Below are 13,574 nucleotides of genomic sequence, written 5' to 3' on the forward strand. Positions count from 1 at the left end.
CTCACCCCTGTGACACCTGGCCCTGTGCTGACCTCTGCCTTCCTCAGACCCACCCTCTTCACCAGCTGTCCTGAACATCCTCCCAGACAGCCCATCTGACAAGCCACACCCAGTACTTGTCATTTGGTGGCTGTGCCAGCCCCGCAATGGACCTGCTGCTGACCAGCGTGGAAAGTGCAACGTGTACGTGAGGTCAGCAGAATAACGGACCGCAACTAGATCCACATCCTAATCCCCAGAGCCTGTGAGTGTGCCACCTCATATGGCAAAGAGGACTTTGCAGATCTGATAAGCGATCAGGAGATAGGGAGAGTGTCCTGAATCATCCGGGAGGGCCCTAAATGTGGTCACAATGCTCCATATAAGAGGGAAGGTGGAAAGCCGGTCAGCAGAGGAGGTGTGATGACAGAAACAGGGCAGAGTCACGCAGCCGCAGGAATGAGCGGGGGCCTCTGGCCTGTCCCTCCCCATTCAGCTCCACGCAGACCCCTGAGGGACCTGAAACTCCACACTGAAGTTGCCCAGTGGAAACAAAGGATGCAAAACAGAGCTCACAGGGAAAGTATTTCTGGCACTCAGCTCCCTGTAGCTCCCTGTAGCTGCCTCTGGGTGGGTCTGGGGCTGTGGGCCATCTCTTTATACCTCTGTGATCATAACTTTTCCATCTCTTCTCCAACAAGTAGGTATTAGGAAATTGGAAGGCATCCCATTTTTGCTTTTACAACATTTCAGTGGCCCACTTGTCCTAACACCTGGGCAGTTATCTACGATTGAGTAGCAAAGCACCCCAGTATATGTATCATCCACTCTTAAGAAGTTTGCTTTATTCCACTTAGCTGTGAAGAAAGTTCTACATTAGAATCTATTTTTGCTAAATGAAAGCATCTTTGAAGAGGATTTTCACCTTTAGGAAAAGTTAAAAAGGGAAAACTTCATCCCCCATTTGTTTTGCAGTGAGCCGAGTGACAGAGGAAGCACACGCATATAAGTTAAATAAGCAGGGTGGCAATACACAACCTTGATGTACTCCTTGCCCTATTTGGAACCAGCCTGTTGGACTTCCCTGGTGGCTCAGACGGTAAAGCATCTGTCTACAATGCGGGAGACGCGGGTTCAAGCCCTAGGTTGGGAAGATCTCCTGGAGAAGGAAATGTCAGTCCACTCCAGTACTATTGCCTGGAAAATCACATGGACAGAGGAGCCTGGTAGGCTACAGTTTAAGAGGTCGAAAAGAGTCAGACACGACTGAGCGACTTCACTTTCACTTTCTGTTGTTCCATGTTTAGTTCTAACTGTTGCTTTTTGACCTGCATACAGATTTCTCAGGAGACAGGTACGGTGTTCTGATATTCCCATCTCTTTAAGAATTTTCCACAGTTTATTGTGATCCACACAAAGGCTTTGGCTTAGTTAATAAAGCAGAAGTAGATGTTTTTCTGGAACTCTTCCTTTTTCCATGATCTAACGGATGTTGGCAATTTGATTTCTGGTTCCTCTGCCTTTTCTAAATCCAGCTTGAATATCTGGAAGTTCATGGTTCACATACTGTTGAAGCCTCGCTTGGAGAGTTTTGAGCATACTTTGCTAGCGTATGAGATGCCTGAAATTGTGCAGTAGTTTGAACATTCTTTGGCATTGCCTTTCTTTGGGATTGGTGTGAACACTGACCTTTTCCAGTCCTGTGGGCACTGCTGAGTTTTCCAAATTTTCTGGCATATTGAGTGCAGCACTTTCACAGCATCATCTTTCAGGATTTGAAATAGCTCACCTGGAATTCCATCACCCTCACTAGCTTTGTTCGTAGTGATGCTTCCTAAGGCCCACTTGACTTCCATTCCAGGATGTCTGGCTCTAGGTGAGTGATCATGCCATCGTGATCATCTGGGTCGTGAAGATCTTTTTTGTATAGTTCTTCTGTGTATTCTTGCCACCTCCTTTTAATATCTTCTGCTTCTGTTAGGTCCAAACCATTTCTGTCCTTTATTTTGCCCATCTTTGCATGAAATGTTCCCTGGGTATCATTAATTTTCTTGAAGAGATCTCTAGTCTTTCCCATTCTGTTGTTTTCCTCTATTTCTTTGCACTGATCACTGAGGAAGGCGTTCTTATCTCTCCTTGCTATTCTTTGGAACTGTGCATTCAAACGGTTATATCTTTGCTTTTCTCCTTTGCCTTTAGCTTCTCTTTTCTCAGCTATTTGTAAGGCCTCCTCAGAGAACCATTTTGCCTTTTTCCATTTCTTTTTCTTGGGGATGGTTTTGATCACTGCCTCCTGTACAATGTCATGAACCTCCATCCATAGTTCATCAGGCACTCTATCAGATCTAATCCCTTGAATCTATTTGTCACTTCCATTGTATAAGTGTACGGGATTTGATTTAGGTCATACCTGAATGGTCTAGTGGTTTTCCCTACTTTCTTCAATTTAAGTCTGAATTTGGCAATAAGGAGTTCATGATCTGAGCCACAGTCAGCTCCCGGTCTTGTTTTTGCTGAATGTGTAGAGCTTCTCCTTCTTTGGCTGCAAAGAATATAATCAATCTGATTTCAGAATTGACCATCTGGTGATGCCCACGTGCAGTCTTCTCTTGTGTTTTTGGAAGAGGATGTCAGTGCTTTCTCTTGGCAAAACTGTTAGCCTTTGCCCTGCTTCATTCTGTACTCCAAGGCCAAATTTACCTGTTACTCCAGGTATCCCTTGACTTCCTACTTTTGCATTCCAGTCCCCTATCACGAAAAGGACATTTTTGGGGGTGTTAGTTTTAGGTCTTGTAGGTCTTCATAGAACCGCTCAACTTCAGCTTCTTCAGCATTACTGGTTGGGGTATAGACTTGGATCACTGTGATATTGTATGGTTTGCCTCGGAAACGAACAGAGGTCATTCTGTCGTTTTTGAGATTGTACCCAAGTACTGCATTTCAGACTATTGTTGACTAGGATGGCTACTCCATTTCTTCTAAGGGATTCTTGCCCACAGTAGTAGATATAATGGTCATCTGAGTTAAAGTCATCCATTCCAGTCCATTTTAGTTCACTGATTCCTAAAATGTCGATGTTCACGCTTGCCATCTCCTGTTTGACCACTTCCAGTTTGCCTTGATTCATGGACCTAATGTTCCAGGTTCTTATGCAATATTGTTTTTTGCAGCATTGGGTTTTACTTCCATCACCAGTTACATCCCCACTTCACAGATGGGAAAACCGAGGCCCAGACAAGAAAGCCACGCATCCTGGGCTCGACCCATGGAGCCAGACTCGTATCCACGGCCCACGACCGGGGGCTGATCTGCCCCAATCCCTCACCCCGGCTCCGTGACCCCGCCCTATCCCCTACGGGCTTAAGGGCACGACCCCCAGCCCACCCCAGGGCAGCACCCAGGCGCTACCGCCCCCCTCTCGGCGTTCAGCGGCTGAGCACCCGGCGAGAGAGGAGCCGGCGATCGTCTCCGGGCTTGGCCAGGCCTCCCGGTTACCTTGGCGACCACCACCTTTTCCGAGCCCAGCCCCTCTCTGAAGGCGGCGGTAAGTACTCCAGCGTCCGCGTAAAGCTGGAGCCTTCCTGCGATTCGCCATCGCCTTGGAGACACGTGGCGTCACACAGCTGACAATCACTTCTACGCTAGTGATTGGTCGTGCCCAGGGGAGGGCGGGGCTTTCGGTGTGGGTCCCGGCTGTTAGTCGGTTCCACTCGGAGGACAGGCAGGCCAGAGCGTTCCCTCGAATGTTTGAACTGTGTCCTTAGACCGCCCCCCCCCCCTCCCCCGCTCCGCCGCGAAATCCCCACGGCCGGGTCCTCCTGCTCCGGCCTAACTTAAGTTCCCGCCTCTAGTTCAGACGAGTCCGGATGCCAGATTCTACCCCAGTTCTGCCATTGGATCCCACCGCCCAAATCCATGTATCCGTTTCTCGCCCAGTTAAGGCGTTGGTTTCCTCTCTTCGAGTCCCGGTCCCCCTTTCTCTCCGAATTTGTGCCCTGCATCTCCAGATCGCAGCCGCTAGTGTCTGTATCTGTGAAACTTATGAACTCATACATCTGGCCTCCAAAATTTGAGATCCTGTACCCACTAACTCTGGACATTTGGATGTTCGAAATGTGTTTCTGGACTTATCCTTAATCCAAGCCTCTGAGAGCCCCTATTAATACCCTGTCCTAAGTTCTTCCTCCCCTCTATTCTCCATCCCAAGTTCTGCCAAATGAGGAGACAGGTCTGCAGCTGCTCGGGCATCGCCATCCCAGCCCTGCACTTTCTGTCCCGTTGCCCCTTCTGGCCCTCATTCCGAAGAGCCACCCTGAACATGTGGTCCTGATTTACAACTAAGCAAATTGAAGACGGGGATTGGGCTTAGACTAGCCCACCTAGCAGGTGAGCTGGTCCAGGCACCTCCCTTGCCTTGAGCTCTAGTCCTATAACAAGCATCCTGGACAAGCCACCCATCCCTGTGAGCCCAGACTGATGCTCAGTGGCCAGGGCAGTGGGAAAGATCAACTTGCTCTCTGCCAAGGAGGTGGGTGCGGGTGTTGTGTATGTGTGGGGGGTGGTGGTGGGCGGGTGGCAGGAAGACTAATAGTCCTGCAGGAGTTAGAGGAATGATAAATATGCTTGTTTGTTCACATTCATTTGTTCCTTTGAGCAGGTTTGAAATCAAAGAGACCATCCTTCCTTGGTAAGTATATGGTTACTGGTTCATGAACCTTTTCTTTAATAAGGGAGGAGCTTAGGGGGCAGAAAGAGACCCTCTCTGAATCATGCCAGATCCAGTGGAAAGGCCTAGAGTTGACTGGACTCATTTGTTCATTGGACACATATTTATTGGGCACTTTGTAGGTGCTGAGCTCCCTGGCACTGGGGCAGACATGATGCAGAGAAGTGGAGAGGCCAGCTGAGGGAGGAGAGGTCAGGTTCTGGGGCAACCAGCTTAGAATTCCAGCTCTGCCCCCTTTTGCTGTGTGACCCTGGGTGAGTTACTGCACCTCTCTGGGCCTCCATGACTACCTAATCAAGTTGTTCTGAAGAGCAAATGGTCTGATTCCTAGATTCCTAATGCCTACCTGGGATTAGGAAGGGGTTTCCCAAGGCTGACCTCGATTAAGAGGTGGCCAGGAGGACTTCCCTGGTGGTCCAGTGGCTAAGACTCTGTGCTCCCAAGGCAGGGGTCCAGGGTTGGATCCCTGGTCAAGGAACTAGATCCTACATGCCACAACTAAACAGGGGTAGCCAAATAAAAATAATTATTTTTTTTAATTTTTAAGAAGAGGTGGCCAGGAAGAGGGACAGAACCACGTGAGGAGGTGTTCTGAACAGGGGACAGAAGGACTATGGGTCTGAAATTGGTGTCTCATGGAGGAAGGAGGCCCAGTGACTCAGTGTCTGCCTGAAGCCCACAATGGGAGCAGCAAGACTCTGGAGACGTGCCACAGTTACTGTGAGCAGAGGCTGTACTTCCAGCTGGGGATACACAGAGAACAAGCCTGACATTCCACCCTCATGGAGCAGTTGGAAAACCAGGGCACAGAGGATGGCCAGGGCTCCTTAGCCCAGAGTGAACATGCTGCACCAGGAATTGGGCGGGGGTGGGGGTAGGGGGTGGGGTTTACAGAGCCTTGCCCCCTCCAGCCTGGAGAACACAGTACCAGCATCCCGAGGCTTACAGGATCAGACTCCAGACTTTGTACCTGTGTCTGGGGACCTGGAGAGGTGGGACTACCCTAGCCCTGGCAAATAGTGTGTGATCTTCAGCTAAGCAAGGTGACCCCCGACCCCCCCACCACAGAGGGCTTTACAGCAGGTCCTCCCATCTGCTCTTCACTGCACGGTGGTCACTCTTGTCAAGTCTATAAAGATGTCCACTATCAAGTGACCACTGATGGCCAGGCCACAGACTCCTTACTCACCTTGTTTGATTTAGTTCTCATTTTCACAGACAGGGGAAACAGGTTCAGAGGGGTGGGCCCTTGTCAGCTTTTGAGGAGAAAGAGTCAGGGCTGGAGGCGGGGCACTCTATATCCTGCTGGGTGAGAGTGCCCAGTGCCTACTCCTAGCTTCCTGTTTTCCCCTGGGAAGTACTTCCCCAGCTGCATCCCCCAGGACCAGACAGAGCCTACTCAGCCCCTCCCTATCCCCACAGACCATGGTGGGAAGCCCAACTGCTGCTCTGCACACAGCAGGGCAGAGGCCAGGGGAAGGCTACAGGATGCAGGGTGGTGGGGGTGGTGGGGGCTTGGCCTCTGGGCTCAGTTCCCAGACTTCCACCCCCCTAGAGCCTGAGGTCTGATTCTCTGCCCAGACCAGCTTCAAGTCCTGTGTCCCCCCTGGACAAAGACATGAGCTGCGATTGAGACAGTCCAGAGTTTCTGAAAAGCTCCAGGAATTGAGATGGGGTGGGACCGAGTCTTTATAGTCAGTAGTCAGTCAGTCAGTCAATACACACCGCAGCTACTGAGCACCCGCAATTCATATGCTGGGACGGTGGACAAGTGGGGTTGCTGGAGACAAATGAAGGACCGCCTGAGTCACGAGGCTGAGCCCCTTCGGGTCTCAGAAGGGGAACTCCCACCGGTGGAGGTTGAGATGGGCACTTGGAGGTGAGGAGGCTCAGGGGACTCAGTTCTGCCAGGTGCCGCTTCCTGCCATCTGCAGCCAGCACGGGTGTACAGCTGGTGGGTCGCTGCGTCTGCGAAGCCCGCCGAGGAGGCGTCCACCTCCCAGCTCGGCTCCAGGGTCTAGGCTGGGGGTGTGACTCTTGCCACGTGCTCTCCACAACGATCGCCGGGGTCACTGAGTGCGGCTGCAGAGTGGACAGGGCACCCATCACGGTGCGGCCCATGCACTCGACTAGAGACCTCAACAACACAGGCCCTAGCTGAATCAGAAAGGGAGGGAGCTGTCCGCCAGAACCCCTCCCCGATTTCCTCCCGCACGCGGAATGGGGCAAGAAGCGGGGAACAAGGAGAGACACTGGGGAAGAGGACCCCGGCAGGGGGTGAAGCGAGGGGTCCCCTCTCGGAGGCTCAGGCCCCAAGCAACCCCGGCCGCGGGAGTGTAGGGGGGACGGACACTCGAGTGGAGCCTGGCCACACGCTCGGGGCCGGGACCACAGAGGAGCGCAGTCAAGACGTCCCGGCAGCACCCAGCCAACTCGGCATGCAACGCGTGCGGGTCGGCGTAGCGATCACCGCGGGCCAGACTTCTGACCTTATTAGACATGGTGGCGTTAGCCTCAAAGAGACCTCTGCGCCTGTGCAAGTGCCCCTCGACGAGCTTTCAAGGGCTGGAAGTTGGACTTCCGCCAGACTGGCTTTTGGGCCCACTTCTGCGAGAACGCATGCGCTGAATGTATACGTGTTCCGTCTGACCCTGAGGGCGCGTTTACATGCTCGTTCCGGATTGGTCTATTACTAGGCCGAGTCCACATGCGCACCTGCCACCTTCGCTGACCCGGAAGTTGTCGCCTCAGTTAAAAGCCTCGGCCCGCGGTGCGCGGCCTCTTCCTGTCTGTGTCTGGGCGGCGCGTGGTCCACGCCGAGCGATAGAGACGCCTCGGCCGTGTCTTCAGGTGAGGCTGCCGCGGAGTAGGGGGTCCGAGGAGCGATCCTGGGTTTTCCGGAAGCTGTGGGTGTGCCCCGTGCCCGGGGGCTTTCCTAGTGCGGGTGACCGGATGGAGGCGCGGGGAAAGTTACCCTCGCCCTCTGGCTTCAGCGCCGCCGCCGCCGTAGCCTTGCCTCGCGGCGTACTGGAGAAGTTGCTGGCGGTTTGCCTTGGTCTTTGCAGTTGTACTTTATTTACGTAAGAAGATTCCTTACATACAAGACTCACGCTTTGGAGACGCTTCCTCCTGCATAACAGCCCCTAAAGATCCCCTCGGGGTCGGACTCCACTTTTTGTATTGGTAAAACACAGAACCCTTATACTTTACTGATGAGGGAGCTGAGTCCAAAGGAGAGTTGTGGATCTGTAGGTTCACAGAGCTCTGGAAGAACATGGTTGGGGTTTGAATTCTAGCAGATGCACCGTCAGGGCATTTGGACTCAACCTGCCCATACCTGGGCCGCCCTGCAACTGTTGAGGGGGTGCCTGTCAGCTCTGGGCCTCAGGATTCCTGGGTAAGAGACAGGTGTGGCTTGCTGACAGATGAGTGGTTTTTCTAGCATTCAGCATGGTGGCCCCAGATAATTCCCAGCGTTCTTTGGTTGCTGGTAATTTCCCACTTCTCAGGTTGTGCTCTAAGCTGGCCTCAGAGTCAGTGATAAGTATGCCTGCGCTTTGACGATTTTTATCCCTAGGATGACGGAGTGGGAAACAGCTGCACCTGCAGTAGCAGAGACCCCCGACATCAAGCTCTTTGGAAAGTGGAGCACCGATGACGTGCAGATCAATGACATTTCTCTGCAGGTGTGGAGGGTGTTACGATTATGTTCCCCAGCTGGGGGCGGGGTCACTTGAAACTTGTAGCCTTTCTCCCAAGTAGAGTTGAAGGTGGGACAGGTAAAGGAGGGATTCCTGGACCACCACACCCACCGTATCTGCTTTTCTTTGTATCCTGTTAGAGGTTGCTACAGTTTTTCCCAGGAGATGGTTCCTTCCACAGTAATTATCACATCCCACAGGTGGTTTAGTTTTTTTGTGTTGTAGGGAAATATACAGAAATTTTATTTTTTAGTTTTATACATTTTGTTTTTTAAAGGTGTTTCTTATTTTACTCAAGTATTGAAAATGGCAAAGGTAATACTGTTTCATTCAGGCTATAACATTTGAATTATATGTTTTAGAATTAAATAAAAATGGGCAATATTCATCAAGTTCAGAAGTTGTGCTCTGGAGAGAAGAGTCAAATTACAAAGATTCAAATGCCTGAAAATCTAAAGACTTTCCAGTTGTCCCTCAGTGTCTGAGGGCATGTTGGTTCCAGGAGCCCTAAGTTTACCAAAACCCTCAGGTGCTCACGTCCCTCCATTTGCACAAGTATTTTAAGTGTACAAGCCCCAAATTATTATTTTGTGGGAGGAAATCCAGTTGTCCTAGCACATTTGATTTTTGTCTTTTGGAGTTTTGTGCATCTTAACAATTTAGGCCATAAAATGTTACCTAAGTCTCATTTATATGGTATATGTATGTATCCCGCACCATTTGTTGAAGGGACTATTTATCCCATTGAATAACCTTGGCACTGTTGTTGAATATCAATTCAGCAAAGATGGAAGGGTTTATTTCTGGATTCAGAACTCTATTTCATTGGTCTCTATGCCTTTTTTTTTTTTTTTTTTTTGGTGCCAGTATCACAGTCTTGATTACTACAGCTTTGTAATAGGTTTTGAAGTTGGTAAATGGGAGTTCTCCACTACAGTGTTGCCCCCACATTGTTTTACACTTGGGCTCATTAGGACATTTGTGGGGCCCTTATAAAAAGAAATTTATGTTTTCTGACTGCATTAGTATTGTTGTTCAGGGGCTAAGTCATGTTTGACTCTTTGTGACCCCATGAACTGCAGCACATCAGGCTTCCCTGTCCTTCACTGTCTCTCGGAGTTTCCTCAAACTCACGTCCATTGTGATGCCACCCAACCAGCATTACTATTTAATTACCTCTATGCAATGCAGGGAACCCCGATTTGATTCCTGCATCGGGAAGATCCGCTGGAGAAGGGATGGTTTACCCACCCCAGTGTTCTGGCCTGGAGAATCCCATGGACGTATAGTCCATGGGGTCACACAGAGTCCGACACAACTGAGAACTTTCATCTTTCATGTATATTACAGTACGTAGGCACTGAGCCCAACAGAAAATTCAAACCTGTTTTTCTCTCTGAGTGTCTTCTAGAGCTGTTTTATTTCATGGGTTTGTTGGAGGAGGTTTGCAAACTTAAAATGACCAGATAGTAAATGTTTTAGTCTTGGCAGGTCACATGATGGTCTGTCACATGTGTGTTTGCCTCTTCCTTCTTGCTTTTTTTGGTACAAAACTTTAGTAATATAAAAACAATTTTTCACTTTTCCCTGGTGTTCTCCAGGAGGCTGGGGAAGCAGAAGTCAGCATGGCATCAAAAGTCTCCCCGTCAGACTTCCGTGGTGGTCCAGTGGCTAGGACTCTGCACTCCCAGTGGAGGGGGCCTGGGTTCAGTCCCTGCTCAGGGAACTAGATCGCACACGCTGCAACTGGGACCCTGTCCAGCCAAATAAATAAATATTAAAAAAAAAAAAAATCTCACTACAGAGCTGTATTGGACTCTACCTGGGGCCCAGCAACTTAACCAAATGCTTGCTGGGGTGTTTGGTATTCACAATTTTTTCTTGCACAGTGCGAGTCCCTGCATGTACACCCCTCTGTATAGTTTTGTTTGTGCAAATGGTTCTCTCCAGACGAGACTCCAGTCTGTCATGCCTATGTCAGAATCCTGTATTCTTTGCTGTCAGTCCTTGGTTTTGTAGAAACTCATTGTTTGTATATGTTCTTGTTTGTTTGTGGTAGAGTGAGTTTTTAATGTAGGGTTCATCCTGGAAATAGGTCAGAAGTAGTCCTTTTCAGGTACATGGAGTCCTCTGACTCAGCCCCTCCCCCAATGATTTAGTGTTTACTAGATATTGTCTTGGGACTTGTATGTATCCATAGGCAAGATTGTTGAATGATTCTTTTAAAACTGGTTCTCTGGGATGGATCCCTGTCAGCCCTTTAGGGACACTAGGCAATGTCCGGGCACTTGTCCGGGTGTCAGTGGTGAGTGCTACTGAATACCCTACAGTGTGCAGGACAGCAAAGAATTGTTTGATACAAAATGTCAGTGAAGAGTGAAGGACACTGTTAAAGAAAACCGGAGTTGTGGGCCGCCATCTCCTTCGTGCTCCACAACCTTCTTCCCATTATTAGGCAAGTACTCTTCTAGGGACCTTGTGAAGAAGACACTTTGTTGTTCAATTGCTAACTCTTACCTAACTCTTTGCAACCCCATGGACTGCAGCACACCAGGCTTCCCTCTCTTTTCACTGTGCCCCAGAGTTTGCTCAGATTCATGTCCATTAAGTTGGTGATACCATCCAGCCATCTCATCCTCTGTCCTCCTCTTCTCCCGCCTTCAATCTTTGCCAGCATCAGAGTCTTTTCCAATGAGTCAGTTCTTAGCATCAGGTGGCCAAAGTATTGGAGTTTCAGTATCAGTCCTTCCAAAGAATATTCAGGGTTGATCTCCTTTGGGATTGGCTGGTTTGCTCTCCTTACAGTCCACGGGGCTCTCCAGAGTTTTCTCCAGCACCACACAGTTCAAAAGCATCAGTTCTTCAGCACTCAGCCTTCTTTATGGCCCACCTCTCACATCTGTACATGACTACTGGAAAAACCACAGCTTTTAACTATACAGGCCTTTATTGGAAAAGTGATGTCTCTTCTTTTTAATACTCTGTCTAGGTTGTCATAGCTTTCCTTCCAAGGGTCACTTGCTTAGATTTTAATTTTTGCGGCAGGTAGGGGCTCACATCCAAAGCCCACAGGTGGGTGGGGGCTCCCATAAGTGGGTGTTGGGTCCCCCTGGTACCCTTGGATGTCCTTCCTGCTCTTGAGTGAGCTCCCTCCGTCCCCTCTTCTGCTGTCCCAGGATTACATTGCTGTCAAGGAGAAGTATGCGAAGTACCTGCCCCACAGCGCGGGCCGCTATGCGGCCAAGCGCTTCCGCAAGGCACAGTGCCCCATCGTGGAGCGCCTCACCAACTCCATGATGATGCATGGCCGCAACAATGGCAAGAAGCTCATGACCGTGCGCATCGTCAAGCACGCCTTTGAGATCATCCATCTGCTCACTGGCGAGGTAGGGCTCGGGGCCAGGCAGGGAGAGTGCCCTCAGGCAACCCGCAGCCAACAGCGCCCCCACCATACACATGCCGTGGTCCTCCAGGGACGGGGAGGGACGCGGGCTGGGCGTCTGGCTCATGCACGTCCCCCCGCACCCCCCAGAACCCCCTGCAGGTCCTGGTGAACGCCATCATCAACAGCGGCCCCCGGGAGGACTCCACCCGCATTGGGCGAGCTGGAACAGTGAGGCGGCAGGCCGTGGACGTGTCCCCGCTGCGCCGTGTGAATCAGGTGGGCTCGGGGCCCTTGGGCACATGCAGGCACCCAGGAACAGCCACCTGGCTGGTTCAGAATGCTGCCTGGGGCAGAGGCTAGCACCTGGGGATGTTCGCATCTGCATGTTTTACCTCAGTGTCATTTCCTCCAGGAAGCCTTCCACGGTTCCCACCCCACAGAGCACATCCTTGCTCTGGCCCTCTCCTGGGCATTGTTTGGCTGAAGGACCAGTTTCATTTGGGTGTATGTTTTTATGTTGTTTTCTATTTTCTTGGACCGTGAGAACCCACCCATTGCAGGTGTTCTGACCGTTTTTCTGTTAACACTTCAGCAGGTGTCTCCTAGGTAGTCTGGTCTGTCCCCACCGTCACTGCAAGGAATGTAACCGCAATCTGTTGCTCACGTTGCATCACAGGTCCAATTTGTGGAGCTGGCACCAGCACACCCTTTACAGTTGTTTGTTTTCAGTCAAGGCTTCCGCGCCAGGAGCACACATTGCTTTCCCCGTCTCAGCCGGTTTAAATCTGCTCCATCAGGGACCCAGGCCTCAGCCTTTGACACCCTTTTCTGTGGCTCTCTGTCTGATCCCAGCCCTAGCGGCCTGCTCTGGGCAGCACCGTGGGCTCCCATTACCATGCTCGGTGGGCCTGCGGGTGGCAGCGTGGTCGGCAGGGTGTGTTAGGGGGCCCGGTACCGGAGAACCGTGAGCCCTCCTGGTGTGGGGGCACCTTTTCAGCTGGCCCCCTGCCCCTAGGCCATCTGGCTGCTGTGCACCGGCGCCCGGGAGGCCGCCTTCCGGAACATCAAGACCATTGCCGAGTGCTTGGCGGATGAACTAATCAACGCAGCTAAGGTGGGCGGGGATGCTGTAGGGGGCAGGGGGGTCTCAAGGGGAAGGGGGTCCGCGTTGAGCTAAACGTCTCTTCCTGCAGGGCTCCTCCAATTCCTACGCCATCAAGAAGAAGGACGAGCTGGAGCGCGTGGCCAAGTCTAACCGCTGATCGCTGGCTGCAGCCACAATAAACCTGTTTGCCCTGTGGGGCGGCCCCTCCTCCGTGCCTGTCCTTGGCGGGGGCTGAGTGGGAGCCGAGGGTGAGGGGCGGGCTGAGCATGGTGTCTGAGGAGTTGGCCGCATTAATTCCTGGCGTGTCTTCGGCCTGTGGGGACCTGGATTCACCAGGGAGGACTCAGCTCGGGAAGTATCGCTGACTCAGAAACCGCGGCACCTTGGGCTGCAGGCCTGGCTGCCTGGACCGTCCCGGCAGGTGTCGGAGATGAGAGGGGTGGGGTTGTCCTGGCAGAGATGGCACTGGGAGGGCACTTGGGAGGTGCAGCCCACCCTGAGAGTTGCCAGGGAGCAGCTGGGGTCAGGGCCTGGGCCCTGGGCTACAACAGTGTCTCCCCCCGTCTGCTGGCCGCACAGCGGTGGCCCAGTCCAGTGCACTGTGGGTCTGCCCGCCTTCAACCCCCAGGACCCCAGAAGGTGGCTCTGGGTACGCTGTCCCCGGCCCGGGTCCCCCCC

The 13,574-nt window shown here is 51.8% G+C and overlaps 2 protein-coding genes and 1 long non-coding RNA gene across 9 annotated transcripts; 2 read left to right on the top strand and 1 right to left on the bottom strand.

Annotated features, from left to right (window-relative positions):
* Positions 1 to 954: 954 nt before the first annotated feature.
* Positions 955 to 5,867, top strand: LOC147354875 (uncharacterized). Of its 7 annotated transcripts, none has more exons than XR_015146644.1 (5): positions 955 to 1,078; positions 3,150 to 3,523; positions 4,187 to 4,507; positions 4,637 to 4,666; positions 5,253 to 5,867. XR_015146644.1 is itself a non-coding variant. In XM_086355097.1 (4 exons), the coding sequence occupies exons 1-4, from the start codon at positions 1,189 to 1,191 to the stop codon at positions 5,285 to 5,287; spliced, it is 456 nt and encodes a 151-aa protein (XP_086211223.1). In that variant the 5' UTR covers positions 1,048 to 1,188; the 3' UTR covers positions 5,288 to 5,658. The 7 variants fall into 7 exon arrangements, 1 of the variants encoding a protein (XP_086211223.1); XR_015146642.1 differs by having other exon boundaries at positions 994 to 1,205; positions 4,187 to 4,365; positions 5,253 to 5,658; XR_015146639.1 differs by having other exon boundaries at positions 1,048 to 1,205.
* A 509-nt stretch (positions 5,868 to 6,376) lies between these two features.
* Positions 6,377 to 7,335, bottom strand: LOC147354876 (uncharacterized). Its single transcript, XR_015146688.1, has 2 exons — positions 7,195 to 7,335; positions 6,377 to 6,787 (listed from the first exon to the last, which is right to left on the bottom strand). It is a non-coding gene; the product is annotated as an uncharacterized LOC147354876 (long non-coding RNA).
* Positions 7,336 to 7,484: 149 nt separating this feature from the next.
* RPS5 (ribosomal protein S5) lies at positions 7,485 to 13,103 on the top strand. The gene is made up of 6 exons (XM_086355093.1): positions 7,485 to 7,555; positions 8,283 to 8,391; positions 11,583 to 11,792; positions 11,939 to 12,067; positions 12,807 to 12,905; positions 12,985 to 13,103. The coding sequence occupies exons 2-6, from the start codon at positions 8,284 to 8,286 to the stop codon at positions 13,051 to 13,053; spliced, it is 615 nt and encodes a 204-aa protein (XP_086211219.1). The 5' UTR covers positions 7,485 to 7,555; position 8,283; the 3' UTR covers positions 13,054 to 13,103.
* The last annotated feature ends 471 nt before the right edge of the window (positions 13,104 to 13,574 follow it).

This window comes from Bos grunniens, chromosome 18 (assembly GCF_055505025.1).
Source record: "Bos grunniens cultivar Pamir isolate PY7600 chromosome 18, Bosgru_T2T1.0, whole genome shotgun sequence".
Classification (NCBI taxonomy): domain Eukaryota; kingdom Metazoa; phylum Chordata; class Mammalia; order Artiodactyla; family Bovidae; genus Bos; species Bos grunniens.

What these genes read in the sequence shown, in the direction of transcription:
- RPS5 (XM_086355093.1), top strand. Translation starts at nt 8,284, where the DNA reads ATGACGGAGTGGGAAACAGCTGCACCTGCAGTAGCAGAGACCCCCGAC. An exon ending in TCAATGACATTTCTCTGCAG is followed by an intron (nt 8,392 to 11,582) that starts GTGTGGAGGGTG and finishes CTGCTGTCCCAG; the next exon opens with GATTACATTGCTGTCAAGGA. An exon ending in TCCATCTGCTCACTGGCGAG is followed by an intron (nt 11,793 to 11,938) that starts GTAGGGCTCGGG and finishes CGCACCCCCCAG; the next exon opens with AACCCCCTGCAGGTCCTGGT.
- LOC147354875 (XM_086355097.1), top strand. An exon ending in GCCCCTCTCTGAAGGCGGCG is followed by an intron (nt 3,524 to 4,636) that starts GTAAGTACTCCA and finishes TCCTTTGAGCAG; the next exon opens with GTTTGAAATCAAAGAGACCA. An exon ending in AAAGAGACCATCCTTCCTTG is followed by an intron (nt 4,667 to 5,252) that starts GTAAGTATATGG and finishes TTAATTTTTAAG; the next exon opens with AAGAGGTGGCCAGGAAGAGG.